We start from the raw sequence: 13987 nt of genomic DNA, 5'->3' as shown, positions 1-13987 counted from the left end.
CCATTGAAAACCTTCTTTTTGGTGTTCTTGATATGAATTGGAAATATGGAATGAGTAATGATATTAAAGGGCTTCTTTGGCAAAATTCTCAAGAATGAAAATGAGATATTTCCTTAATAAAGAGAGTAATTAATAGATGTAATTGAAGAGAGAGAACTGTGGAAGATGGAAGGTTGAAGAAGGTAAGAAGCGTTGCACAAATCACGCTTACTATATTTTTCAGTTTGCCGAAAAAATTTCCTTCGCTTGCCAACTAAATTTGGGCCCCCATAAACTTGAGGCCCTGTTCCACTGAACCGGTTGGACCGGTATTGAGCCGGGCCTGACTCCTTGGTTTATGTTATTATGTAGAAATAGACAAATAGTAAAGCTTCTCAAATTAAATTAGTACAAGTACGAAGAGGAAGATGTGGGAGCTCAGTGGAGTACCACCCTGAATTTGAGGGCATTGCACAGGTTTGAATCCTTATTCCAACAATATATTTGAAAATTTGCTTATGGACTGTTTAACTTTTTTACATGGTCTCTAAATTGGTGTGCCCTACAATCTAATATCATAACAGTTAACACGAGTTGATATTCGAACCAATTATCTTTCCTAATAAAAAAAAAAATCAAGTACGAAATTCCTTTTCTGCCCAGCAATACAAGATACTACTATTTGATACCTTTCGGCTTCGGCCCTTCCCATTCCCCTCTTTTTGACCAGAGCTACTCCTAGTAAAAAATTCTAAGCTAATAATTTGCCATATATGGCCATCAAAATTCATGGAAGCCCTTTCTCTGGCGCCACTCTTCGTGTTGTGGCTGCTGCTCATGAAAAGGAAGTTGACTTTGAATTTGTTCCCGTCGATCTGCGATCTGGTGTTCACAAACAATACCCCTTTCTCGCCCTCAATGTAAGTTTATTACCACATTTATTTATATCAAATTATTTTGCTATACTTTTGTATAATTTTATAAATTTGTATCATTTTAGGCCAGGTCATCTTGTATAATTTAGAGTTATGTGGTAAAATAAATTATAAGGATTAAATTTTTGTGAATAGTAGGAATAAAAGAAAGAGTAATTAATGGGTTTTTTCTATTGGAGAATAGGAAGAGCCTAAGCAAAACACTAGATAGCAATTAACCTCTTTGAATCTACATCTAACGGCATTACACTCGAAAATTGGAAAGGAATAACCTGTAATTAAAATTAGTTGTATTTATCTCTATTATATAAGACAAAGGATAAGCTACGGTGTCCTCCTGTAAGATTAATTTTATACCCTTTACTTATCAAAAAATGCTAATTATAAAATATTCAATTCCTTCTTAATCTATATTTATGTGTAATAACTAATAAGGAAACTTAAATTTGCCTAACTTATAATAAGATGTAATGTACACATAATATATTACCCCAAAAAAAAATATATATGTTTTGATTGAAAATTAAACTAATCTAACTAAAGCAATTCCAAACAATTAAAAAGTAAGAATTTACAAAGTTTCTTTCTAACTAAACTTTCAATTACAATCACAATTTCAAAGAACATATATTAACACATACCACAAAAATAGGGGGACAATCTCATCTTTTCATTTTTTGCCTTTTGTAATTGTCTTATGTGTCGATTAGAATAATTTATCATTTTATTTATTTAAAGGCTCATAGTGGTTGTTTGTGTTAGTTGGGATAATAAGACACTATTTCAAAATTAATGCACACATCACGTGCATACAAAGCTAGTTTACTTTGAACGAACAATTAATAGAATTGGACATTGTAAGTTACTCGCCCTGCACATGACCTTAGCCATAAATCCCTGATTTTAAGAATAATATACTACATCATTTTAAGAATAATATATATATATAATATTATATAATATAAATCAATGACCATTTTCCTCCAACTATCTTCCATATATTATAGTAATTTTTTTTCTTTGAAATATAAACATTTGGCATGATAAAGGAGCATGAAGGGTCGATTTTCAAATGAATCTGTTCGACTTACTTTATACTTCATTATTAATAATCTTTTATGTGATAGTTTTTTTTTTTAAAAAATATTCATTTACTTTAGAATAGAGAAATTATATATTTTGGGGGTGTTTGACAATTAGAGTATTAGAGTAAAAAGAGAGTTTTGGACTACTTTTAGAGTTTGACTAGTCAGAAATTTTAAAATGGGTGTTTGGTAAAAAATAGTTTTAGAGAAAGTTTTAGAATCAAAATTTTGAAAATGAAAAAGCTCATAATAAGAGCTTTTTCTTTAGAGGATTAGGTAAAAATATGTTTAATGACTTTTTTGCCGCTACTAATTATATTATACTTATGTATTATATATCTATAAATGTCATTTCACACAAACAAATGGTAATAAGCTTTTAGCAATCAGTTAATTTTTACCAAACATATTTATAAAAAAAGTTGTTAAATCAGCAGTTAAATATGTTGAACAAAAAGTTAAAACTCTAACAACAAACTCTAAACTCTAACAGCTAAACTCTATTTGCCAAACAAGACCTTCATCTATTTCAAAGTACTTCCCACTAAACATGGGCCGAGCCTGTTCACAGGCTTGGCCCGCGGACATTTGTTAGTAAATCCCAAATCCCAAGCAAATAGTTGAGGTAGGAACTGAACCCTAAACTTTGTTAGTAAATATGGGAAAATCGAAACACTTACCACTTGAGCCAATTCTCAATGTGTTTTAAAGTTTACACTCAATCATTAATTGTGACTCTTTCCTCAAGTCCTTATAATAACATGTGGACCCTAAAGTACGATATACATTTTTTTTTGCTTTCCTGAAGAAGTACTCCCTTCGTCCCAATTTAGTTGCCACATTTTGACCGTAGGAACTATTCACGTCATAACTTTGACTATCTTTTACTCCATATACATAAGAAAAAACATAGTCATGTTGGATCTTGTTTGATTCGCCCCAATGTGTATATTCCAAATATATAATTTTTATAATTTTTTTCATATATGTAACTCAAGATATTGGTGTTTGAAATTGCATCTTGTAAACTGTGATAAAGCAAATGTAGCAACTAAATTGGGACAGAGGGAGTAGGTGAAAAGCAAACTATCTATTTATTAATATCAACTAGGCAATTAGGCAACCAATAAAAAAATTATTAGTCCAAAAACAGTACGTAAGTTTGTGGGCCACCCGTCAGCCACCACATCGTACTAGGGATTACTTTAGAGCAAATACAATGATTGAACTCTTTTACGGATTCATCAAGTATTAAAATGGGCAACCCTCTATCTCCTCTTTTTATTCTCTCTCTTCATTGTTTAATATTTATTCTATGATCTCTTTCCTCATAAACCCCTTGAGGGTTAACTGTTGAGCATGCTCTTACAGTTTACACTCCATCATTAAATATTTCTCTCTCTTCATAGCATGTGGACCCCAAAGTACAAGATATATTTTTTTGGGAACTTTCCTCAGGTATACCTGAGGTTTGGTGTAATTCCCAAAGTAACCTCCACAAATGAGGAATTCTTTAGATACCCGCGAGGTTTGTGTTTAGGCTCAAGATACCCTTACTATGGACAGAACCCTAACACCGTTAGGTTTTCCCTCTCTCTCCCCAATTTTCTCTCTCCTCCCATTCCCCCACCCACTACCACACCCCCTCCTCCACTCCGGCGCCAACGACCCTACCTCCTCCCTTCGCCATTCCCAATTCCCTCACCCTCGACATTGGCGCCGGCCAGAAGAGCAGAACAATAGCCTAGGGTGATTTCGAGGGCGGGTTTATGGGTTTGGGTGGGGAAGGTCGGGAGGGGATCGACTCACGATGGGAGACAAGGAAGGGGGCCCATTTTCGATAGGGGAAAGGGGGGAGGGGGTGGTGTCGGGGTGGGGTGGGGGACTCGAGAATGGGGAAAGGGAGGGCTAAGGTGGGGTGTCGAGGGTAGGGGAAAGGGTGAGGGTGGGGTCGCCGGGGGTGCTGTTGTTCTGGCCGACGAAGGGAGGGCGTAAGGTCGCCGATGCCAGAGTGGGTGGTGGTCGCTGGATGGGGGATGGTGTTGGTAGTGGTGGGGGAATAAGAGAAGAGAGAAAATTGGGGAGAGAGAGGAGAAATTTAACGGCGTTAGGGTTCCGTCCATAGTAAGGGCATCTTGAGCCCAAATACAAACTTCAGGGGTATCCGAGAAATTCTTCAAATGTGGAGGGTAATTTGGGAATCACGCCAAACCTCAGAGGTACCTGAGGAATTTCCCTATTTTTTTCAACCACGCCATTTGTTGTCGTATATAGCGTTTACCTCTCGTATTTATACGATATTTTTTCTTCTTTCTCCCTCTAATTTTCTTCCTCTATAACCAGAACCACCGAGCCACCGCCACCACCACAATATATATAACCTTCGCCCTCACTACCACAGCCCCCTAGCCACCGCCGACCACCGCATTCTCATCCCCCACCATGCCTAGCCCCACCCCACGAGCAGCCCTAGCCCCCCCCCGTAGCTCCCCTCCACGATCATCCCCACCCTCCGAACCCTAATCCCCTTTCAGCTCCCTAGCTCCTCTAGCAACCCCCCCACGCTGCCTCCCCATGCCTTATTCTTATTTTTTTTTCTTCCGTCCTCCAACCATGCTCTATGATTATTTCTAAAAAAAAGTATTGTTTATAAATTTTTTTTGGGAAAATTCCTCAGGTACCCCTGAGGTTTAGCGTAATTCCCAAATTACCCCCCACATTTGGGGAATTCATTAGATACCTCTGAGGTTTGTGTTTGTGCTCAAGATACCCTTACTATGGATGAAAACCTAACACCGTTAGGTTTTCCTCTGTTTCTCCCCAATTTTCTTTTTCTCTCTCCACCCATCATCCTCCATTGATGAACATGGAAGCTTTCTCTCTCCTCCCACCCCACTCTAAAGCCCTAACCACCCAACACCACTACCTCCTCTTCCCCCCACCCCTCCCCTACCCCACACCCCTCCCCACCCCCCACCACCCAGCAGCCCCCTCCCCTACCCCGCACCCCTCCCCACCCTCCACCACCCCAGTAGCCCCCGCCCCACCAGATTAGCCCCACCCCGCAACCTCCTCCCCCCCCCCCCCCGTCGCAAGAACCTCACCCCTCCCCCACCCAACCCCGTCCAAATCGACGCCCAGACCCCTGTCGAAATCGACCCCACCCTTTTCCCACCTAGTCGAAATCGATGCCCAGTCGAAAATAGAGGAGAGAGAGATTGCGAAAATGGGGGTTGCGGCTGGCAGAGGGGGCTCGGGGGGGGGGAAGGGGAGGTGGTGGGGTTGGTGGTTAGGGCTTTAGAATGGGTTGGGAGGAGAGAGAAAGCTTCCATGTTCATCAATGGAGGATGATGGGTGGAGAGAGAAAAAGAAAATTGGGGAGAAAGAGAGGAAAACCTAACAGCGTTAGGTTTCCATCCATAGTAAGGGTATCTTGAGCACAAACACAAATCTCAGGGGCATCTGAGGAATTCCCCAAATGTGGGGGGTAATTTGGGAATTACGTCAAACCTCAGGGGTACCTGAGGAATTTTCCCATTTTTTTTTTGTTCCATGATGGTACAACCGAAAAAAATTCGGTTCCTCCACGATGAAATCGAAATTTTGTTGGTGAAAATGAAAAATGGGTTCAATTCATGCTAAAAAACGTAAAAAAGAAAAAAAATTATAAGATACGAATAAAAATACGGGAGATAAATAGCTAGACCTTTTTTTTGCTTTCCTACACGGAGGAAGTATGTGAAAAGCAAGCCATCTTTTAAGACGTATTAGCATTTGTCCAAGATATAGGGTAACCATTCACTTCCCCATTCTTTTTTAATTACAACGTTTCTGATCCCTTATTTGCAAGTTTTATATTAATTGTAACATCTTCTTACTTGGTAATATTTTCTCTTTATCTTTCTCCTTTCACATAATTTCTACTTTTTATCTATATCTATCTCTCTCCTAGATTTCTTAAAAAATGTGCTAATGATAATGATACAATTATTACAGAATGCCGGAAGTACAATGGACTTCTAACATTTTCTTGGCCATTCGTCTGGTTGTTGAATTTTCCCTAAGGTGATTAGGTTTAATTAGTCTAAGGGCCCGTTTGGTTGGGCTTTCGAAAAACAAACAGAATGGAATGAGATGAATTAGAGGAATGGAATAAGTTTTAACCCAATCCATTCCTTTGCTAATTTTGTTTGGTTACCATTTTCTTAACAAGGCCCACAAACCCCCAATCCTTTCTTAACCTTTCAGTCGCACTTTCACACTACTGTGTATTTCTTTCCTCTCTCTCATCAATTGGCTTCATCTTCTTCAAACCCACAAAGCTCATTTTTTCCAGTTTCGTTTTTCTTCTTCAAATTCTTGTGCTGATCAGATGACAAGGTGACCCACAGTGGAGTTGTAAAGGTGAATTTATGTTTCCTCTCTTTAACGGTATTTGTTATCGCAAGAGTGAGAAGGGTATCAAATTGAGGGAGTAGGATTGAGAAAGGTAAAGGAATGGAAACAAAAAAAATTGTACCAAACACCTGATAATGGAGTCTATTTTTGATTCCGTTTCTTGAGACTCTTCAAAGCTGAACCAAACAGGCCCTAAGAGTCTAGGAATATCTTGGCGGGGTCCTAGCAATCTCAATTTCAGTACTGAAAAATAAAAATACTTGCATGTTTTGTCTAACTTCTTACAATTATCTTTAAACTTGTAGAATTTGGTTCTCGTTTCAACTAAACATTTACAAATACTTAATCAGTTATTCCCCTTTGATTATGCAAAAAAACTAATTTTTCTCCTCTTATACGACAGCCATTTGGTCAAGTACCAGCTTTTGAAGATGGAGACTTCAGCCTTTTTGGTGAGATACTTGGCCTATCAATTAGTCAAATGATAAATAACCCACAATGCCATGAATATCATGACCATTTTTGCACCACGTTACACGTTTTACACTTAAAATCTCTTAATATCAATCATTTCTAAACTGACTAAACTAATATACATTTTTTTGGAGCGGAAAACCTTTCTAATGAAAACTATTTACTTTTTATGTTAACAGAATCAAGAGCAATTACAAAATATATAGCATTCGCTTACGAAGGCAAAGGGACTGCACTAGTAGGCATGGAGTTGAAGCCTAAGGTGGCCCGAGGTGTTTGGATGGAGGTTGAGGCGCACCAATTTGATCCATCAGCCAGCAAACTCATATGGGAGCTTGTCTTGAAGGGCATGTTTGGAATGCAAACGGACAAGGCTATAGTCGACGAGAACGAGGCAAAGTTAGCTACGGTTCTTGACGTCTATGAGGCTCGTTTAGGCGAGTCAAAGTACTTGGGTGGTGAAACCTTCACCTTGGCTGATCTTCATCACTTGCCTCAGTTGCATATGCTAATGGGTACCCGCGTCAAAAAGATATTTGACGAACGCCCCCATGTGAGTGCTTGGTGCAAGGATATCTTGGCTAGGCCTGCTTGGCAAAAGACTGTGACCTTGCAGGAGCAAGCTTATCAAGGGATTAGATCCCAGGAACATATACTTTAAGCTTTCAGTGAACTGATGTAATCAATACTCCTTATTTAATTAATATTGAAAGTGACAATGGTGTAGTGGTTGGCGCCTCGTGGTGGCGGTTTTGACTTTTGACAATGGCAATGGTGGTTGTGGTCTTGTGGAGGAAGGGAGGAATTAAAGTTCCGTTTGTCTTGTAGGAAAACCTTTTATTTTCCTATTTTCCTTTGTTTGGTTGGACAGAGATTTAAAAATGAAAGTTAAGGTGAAAAAGAACACTAATTTTCCTTTGCGTTTTCCACCAAAAAATATTTTTCATCGATTATGTTTTTCATAAATCCTAACAGGCCCTAAAGAAGGAGATTTGAGTATGGTAGAAAGGAAACTCCCACATTAACTGATCAGGACCATTAGTCCAAAAAACCTCAAATTCTCCCGCTTTTAAGATCTTACATGCTCCGTATTTAACCCATAGCCGACCTTATACGAGCATTTGAACATATTACAAATGGTCCAATTGTAAACTAGAGCATTTGGTAGCTCAAAGCTCCTGTTATGAAAAAAACCGAAGCACTTGTTGTTACGTCATGAGCCATGAACTTTTATGTTGTATCATGGGTGGGATTACTTTGTGAAATTTGGTCACGAACCATGACATTCTTTTTGGATGATGAGATAGAAAGTTGTAGAGAGATGGGGATTAACATTTTCTTTCGTTCATGGTCATAGATGCTCTTATACTTCATTATGAAATAATCTTTTATGTGAGAGTTTTTTGTGAAAAACATTTCATTTCATTTTAGAACGGAGGAAATATATACTTTTTCTATTTTAAAAATTCTTGACACACTTCTCACAACACGCTTGCCAATGTATATTATTAACCATATTAATATCTCTAATTCTCTATAAGTAAAAATTATAGATGCCTTTTTAAAAGTTCATACCGAGACGAATCTAACAAGATGGCACATGACTATATTTTTATTTGCGTAGAAACCCAAAGAAATGGTCAAATGGGAGTCTATAAATAGTGTGTAAACGTCAAGTCGTGTCAAATATTAAAAAATAGAGAGTAGATTTATAAACATGAGTATACCTGTATCTCTATTATATTTCCTTTGTTTTTATTTACATGAATACATAGAGAAAGTGGGAGTTTTTAAGAAAGGTAGAGAGTAGAAAGCAGGGGATCACCAACTTTTTAATAGTATTTAAAAATCTTTAGGGTAAAAAAAGGATGCATTTATGGTATGTAGCAAGTAATAATGTCCATTTTAGGAAAGTGTAGCAAGTATTTAAAAACAGATGAAGTATATGGCACTAGTAGAATAAATACTTATTGTTGCGGTTAAAAAATGGTCTATTGCTACGGTTTTGGGAGCGCGGCAATTAAGGGGGCAGCAATAAGTAATAATAATATTGATGCAGTTTTAAACCGCAACAATATTTGAACATATTGTTGGGCTTCGTATCCAAAACCGCAACAATATATTTATTTTTTATTAAAAACGTACAACGTATTGCTGCGATTTAGGCTACAAACCGCATCAATAGCTTGGCTATTGCTGCGATTGTTTTTCAAAACCGCAACAATAGGCCCTGGTACAGGTAGTTTTTTTTTTTTTTTTTTGTATTTTGCTATCAAATTTGAAAGAGTAAAAGCAAGCAAGTAACTCATCCACTATCCATCAAATTTGCAGACGAACTAAGATAAAATGACATATGAATCTGATTAATATATAAAAATAAAAAACTAGTTACATAAATAATACAAAAAATCAAAAAGTAAAATGAAAAAGCTAAAATAAAAAAACAGTTACAACTAAATGACTCATTACAAAGAATATAATAAGAACAAAAAATATATTTTAAAAAATAAGAAACTGAAAATAACAAAACCCTAAAACAAAATCAAGAAACTGAGAAATGAAATTGAAAAATTATATTTCTCAGGTGATAATTATACATTAAATTATTCTGGAAATCAAGTGAATCTAGGCTAATTTCGTCCAAATCTTCAAAAAATGCGAGGTCGTCAAGCAGTAGGAGATGCTGCTGTAGTGTTGTGTCGAGAGGAACGACGAAGGCTTCGCGAGGAACAACGACCGAGCGCGGGCTTCGAAGGGTCGAGTCTTCGATCTGAACGACGACCGAGCACGATGCCTTCGACTAGTGAATTTTTGAGGAAGGATGACCGAGCGCGAGATCTACGACAGGTGAGTTTTTGAGGAACGACGACCAAGCGAGAGGTCTTCGACCAACGAGAAGAAATCTCGACGAGGACTTCATCTAGTGAGGGAGGATTGAAGACGACGAAGAACGAGAATGAGGGAGGAGAACGAGGATAAAGAACGAACAATCATAAATTTGAGAGCAACGCCACCTAAAATGGAGGAGAGAGAAGGAAAGAAACTGATGAGAGGGAGGAGAGAGAAAGAGAGGAAGCGTGAAACTGAGAGAGAGGAGGCGTGAAACAGGCATGAATCTGAGAGAGGGAGAGGAGGAGAGAGAGGGGAGGGGAAACCCTAGTTGGGTAAATAACATAATAACAACACTTCACTATTTTAATATTTATTCTAAAAGCATATTGCTGCGGTTTTTTCTAGGAACCGCAGCAATAGGTTCCAATAATATTTTTTTATATTATTTTAATATATTGGTGCGGTTTTTGTCAGAAACCGCAACGATATATTTGGTCAAATAGTCAAAATTTTTTTAAAAATTTCAGTTAAAACCATATTGCTGCGATTTTCGGCCGAAACCGCAGCAATATGGTTATTTTATATTTTTTCTTTTCTTTTTACGTGATATATTGCTGCGTATGGGTAAAATCGCAGCAATATCACCGCAGCAATAAGCAATTATTCTACTAGTGTGGCAACATGGGTGAAATACAAAAATATAGAAAAAGGAAAAAAATAAAGATAAAAAGGAATGTAACTACATAATTAATTAAAAAAGAGAGATAAAAGAGGCACAACAAAAAGAAAATAGAGAAAATTTGCGATGCAATCACTTACTTCCATTTCAACTAAATTTTTTAAAAGAATTAAAAAATACCTGATTTAGTGGGATAAATTAAAAATTTAAAAATTCCTGATTTATTAGATGTAATTAGTAATTAATTTAATATTCTACATGTTATCTAACGCATCGCTTGCATATAGTGCTAGTTAAAAACTAAGGATTTTTCACCAAGTGCTCCTAAAGTTTTACGAAATTCACGAGGTACCCATGAGGTTTCAAAAATTCATCGGGTACCCTTAAGTTTACATATAATGTATCAGACACCCTCTATTGGTGTTGATTATATTAACTTAAATGACCTAGAATCACTTGGCTCCTATACTAATTCACCTAATATTTCACATTATTCCCAACAAAGTCTTTTAAAACACAAACAAAATTGCCTAATAGGTACTTAGGCAACTATTCAAACTATTTTCATCTTAAAAAAAGGCAATTTATATAACTATGGAAGAATATTTTTTGTATAATGTGGTTAATATGCAAATTATGTTCAAGTATAAGTGATTTCAGGTCATTCAAGTTAACAGAATCAACATCAATAAGTTATTAAGTGTGTCCGATACATTATATGCAAACTTAAGCACAACCTGGTAAATTTTCGAAGCAGTAGGAGTACCTCATGAATTTCATAAAATCTCATGGGTACATGGTGAAAAATCCATAAAAACTATGGTAACCATTAAAGGATCCAATTATTTTCAACTTTTGGCGCCAAGAATTCTAAATTCACTTAACCTCCACACAAACCGTCACATACCCCTTCAACGAGAAATGATAAACATCTATCAGATAAATGTTTGCAAATATCTATCAAGGAATAAAAATAATAAAAGGTTGAAAAGGTGGCGATGTGGGTCCCAAGGAACAAAAGAGGAACTTCACTTTGTCAACCACCCTCACTAAGCCCAAATTAGATCCTACACCGAGGTGTAGGATGAGCATCCTGCACCTTGCCCATGTGGCTGACTTTTGGCAGTATTTTTGAAAGTGGACCAGCTCTTTCTCTCTCATCATTTGAAACAATTTTTTTAATGTACAAATGCATATGGTTTGTTGTACAATAATATACGAGTGTACATTTGGGGATTTTCAGTGATCAAAACAATGACCATCAGTGTACATTGTGATTTTATTGAATTTCGGTATGAGACTGTATTGTACATATTGAATTTCATTAGTGAACAAACATCAAACACACCAGTGTACAAAGATTGGAAATTATTCACTTGCTTGACATATTTCGTATGGGACTGTAATTGTACATATTGAATTTCATTAGTGAACAAACATCAATACACCCAGTGTACAAAGATTGCAAATTATTCACTTGACATCAGCTTCAGGAATTGGGTTACTTTCAGTTGGGGGTTGTCATTGTACATTTTGATTTTATTAATGAACAACCACGAAGCCAAGAATGTACAAGGAGGTTGAGTATGAAAAAGTGAGAAGTGGTAAATTTCGGTATGAGACTGTAATTGTATATATTGAATTTCATTAGTGAACAAACATCAACACACCAGTGTACAAAGATTGCAAATTACTCACGTGACATCAGCTTCAGGAATTGGGTTACTTTCAGCTGGGGGCTGTCATTGTATATTTTGATTTTGTTAATGAACAACCACGAAACCAAGAATGTACAAGGAGGTTGAGTGTGGAAAAAAGAGAAGTGGTGAACAGTATATGGGGGGAAATGATGGCGGTTGACATTAAATCAGTTATTAAATACTGAACAGTAACTATCAAATCAGTTACTTTTTGAATTTTCGACATGTACACTAGATGTAATGGGAATGTACATTAGCTGTCAAATCAATTACTTTTTTGCATGTTGAATGATGCGTTTCATTCTTCTTGCCTTGCGTTTTGGAGCTGGTGTAGGATGCTCATCCTACACATTGGTTCAGGATCTACTAATTACTAACTAAGAGCATTGTTTTTAAGATCATCCACTTGATCTTTGTTTTCAATCACCACTAAGGGTGCTCTAAGCTTCAACTTTGCTGCTGAAGAAATAATTAAGGAACTTCACTTCGTCAACAATGTCATCGAAATTCTGATCAACACGATACCCATCATCTGGCCCATACCATATGGCTGACCGGGTCCTAAAACTCCAGTTTATCATTCATAAATGGATTATGGACCTCATTTATGGAGTCCAGTGAACCCCCTCTGGTCCCCCGCCTACTGCACCTTGTACTAAATGCTGATATCAACCAGGCAACGAATGAAAAATGTTATCAGTGCATAAATGGTACGTAAACTTGTCGGCCACTTGATATTTCTTTTAGAAATCATCTACCCGGCAACCCCCACATGGTACTGGGCTACTGGCCACTGGGGATTATTGCTTTACCGTTTACACTGCATCAGTGATCATTTCCCTCTCTTCATAGCATGTGGGCCCGAAAGTAAGAGTCTATGGTAGTCTTGGGAGTTGAGAGTCTTAAATTTTGGACTTTGTTTAGATTTGAAGTGTCTTACTTCCTCCGTTTCTTTTTACTCACCACACTTTCCATTATGGGAAGTTTCACATTACTTGCTGCACTTCTTTTTTGGGCAATAAACTCTCTCTATCTCTCTCCTCCCACATGGGTCCCTTTTCTTTTTACTCTCTACCTCTCTCTTCTCCAAAAATTGCCTACGAGTCCGTGAAATGAGAAGTGTAGCAAGTAAAAAGAAACGGAGGAAGTATTTAATACGCTGCTAAGACTTTACTTGAGTCTTTGAGAAGAGTTGAAAATTATCAAGACTTTCTTCAAGACGATATGCTTTACATCAGTTATATTATACCACCAAACAATTACTCTTCTTGTTTAATTAAATTGCACCATATCACTATGTAGTACTCATATCCATCTTTTTAGTTCCATGTGTCTGAGGGATAAGCTACAAAATTGGAGTAAATCTTATGTGAGTTTGAATAATAAAAAGTTGGTAAAAATCTAGTGTGACATAATCTCTAAACTAAAAGAGAGTATGAGGGATAAACACGTCATCACAAAGGAATGAAGTATCTGAAAAACAACTAAGGCCAAGGACGAAGATAAGGGTGTGAATATCGCACGTCTAGGACTGAGTCTTGGAGGGAGTATTTACTAGACTCACCGGAGTCTTTACAAGACTCACCGATATTGCTGCAACAAAAATCAAGAAAGTCTTGGGTTAGGTTTTGTTATTCAAGACTCCACCCAAGACTCCACCACGCAATGGATAGGTCAGATACCCACTAAAAACATGTCACCTATCCCTTTTTTTTATAAACTGCATTTTACCAATTCCAAAGAGTATAGTTTTTTTTTGTGTATCTTCTATAAATAATATCGTGTTTCTAGTATTTTATAATATATCAAATCTATCATTTCTATGAACATTTTCCCTCTCAAAACAATATAACCATTGATTTTATTTTTAATGGATCCAATCAAAATTTTGATATGTATTCTCTT

General features: G+C 37.0%; 1 protein-coding gene across 1 annotated transcript; it reads left to right on the top strand.

The window, feature by feature from the left end:
• Nucleotides 1-661: 661 nt before the first annotated feature.
• LOC104884153 (glutathione S-transferase) lies at nucleotides 662-7775 on the top strand. Its single transcript, XM_010668750.3, has 3 exons — nucleotides 662-899; nucleotides 6801-6849; nucleotides 7051-7775. Exons 1-3 carry the CDS (start codon nucleotides 753-755, stop codon nucleotides 7530-7532), a joined length of 678 nt encoding a protein of 225 aa, XP_010667052.1. The 5' UTR covers nucleotides 662-752; the 3' UTR covers nucleotides 7533-7775.
• Nucleotides 7776-13987: the final 6212 nt, after the last annotated feature.

The sequence above is a fragment of the Beta vulgaris genome, chromosome 3, assembly GCF_026745355.1.
Source record: "Beta vulgaris subsp. vulgaris cultivar EL10 chromosome 3, EL10.2, whole genome shotgun sequence".
Taxonomy (NCBI): domain Eukaryota; kingdom Viridiplantae; phylum Streptophyta; class Magnoliopsida; order Caryophyllales; family Amaranthaceae; genus Beta; species Beta vulgaris.
Note: the sequence above shows the minus strand (reverse complement) of the source record. Positions and strands in the feature narration are given on the sequence as shown.

Coding starts and splice junctions, on each gene's coding strand:
- LOC104884153 (XM_010668750.3), top strand. CDS start 753: ATGGCCATCAAAATTCATGGAAGCCCTTTCTCTGGCGCCACTCTTCGT. Junction 900..6,800: donor ACCCCTTTCTCGCCCTCAAT/GTAAGTTTATTA, acceptor CTTATACGACAG/CCATTTGGTCAAGTACCAGC. Junction 6,850..7,050: donor TGGAGACTTCAGCCTTTTTG/GTGAGATACTTG, acceptor TTATGTTAACAG/AATCAAGAGCAATTACAAAA.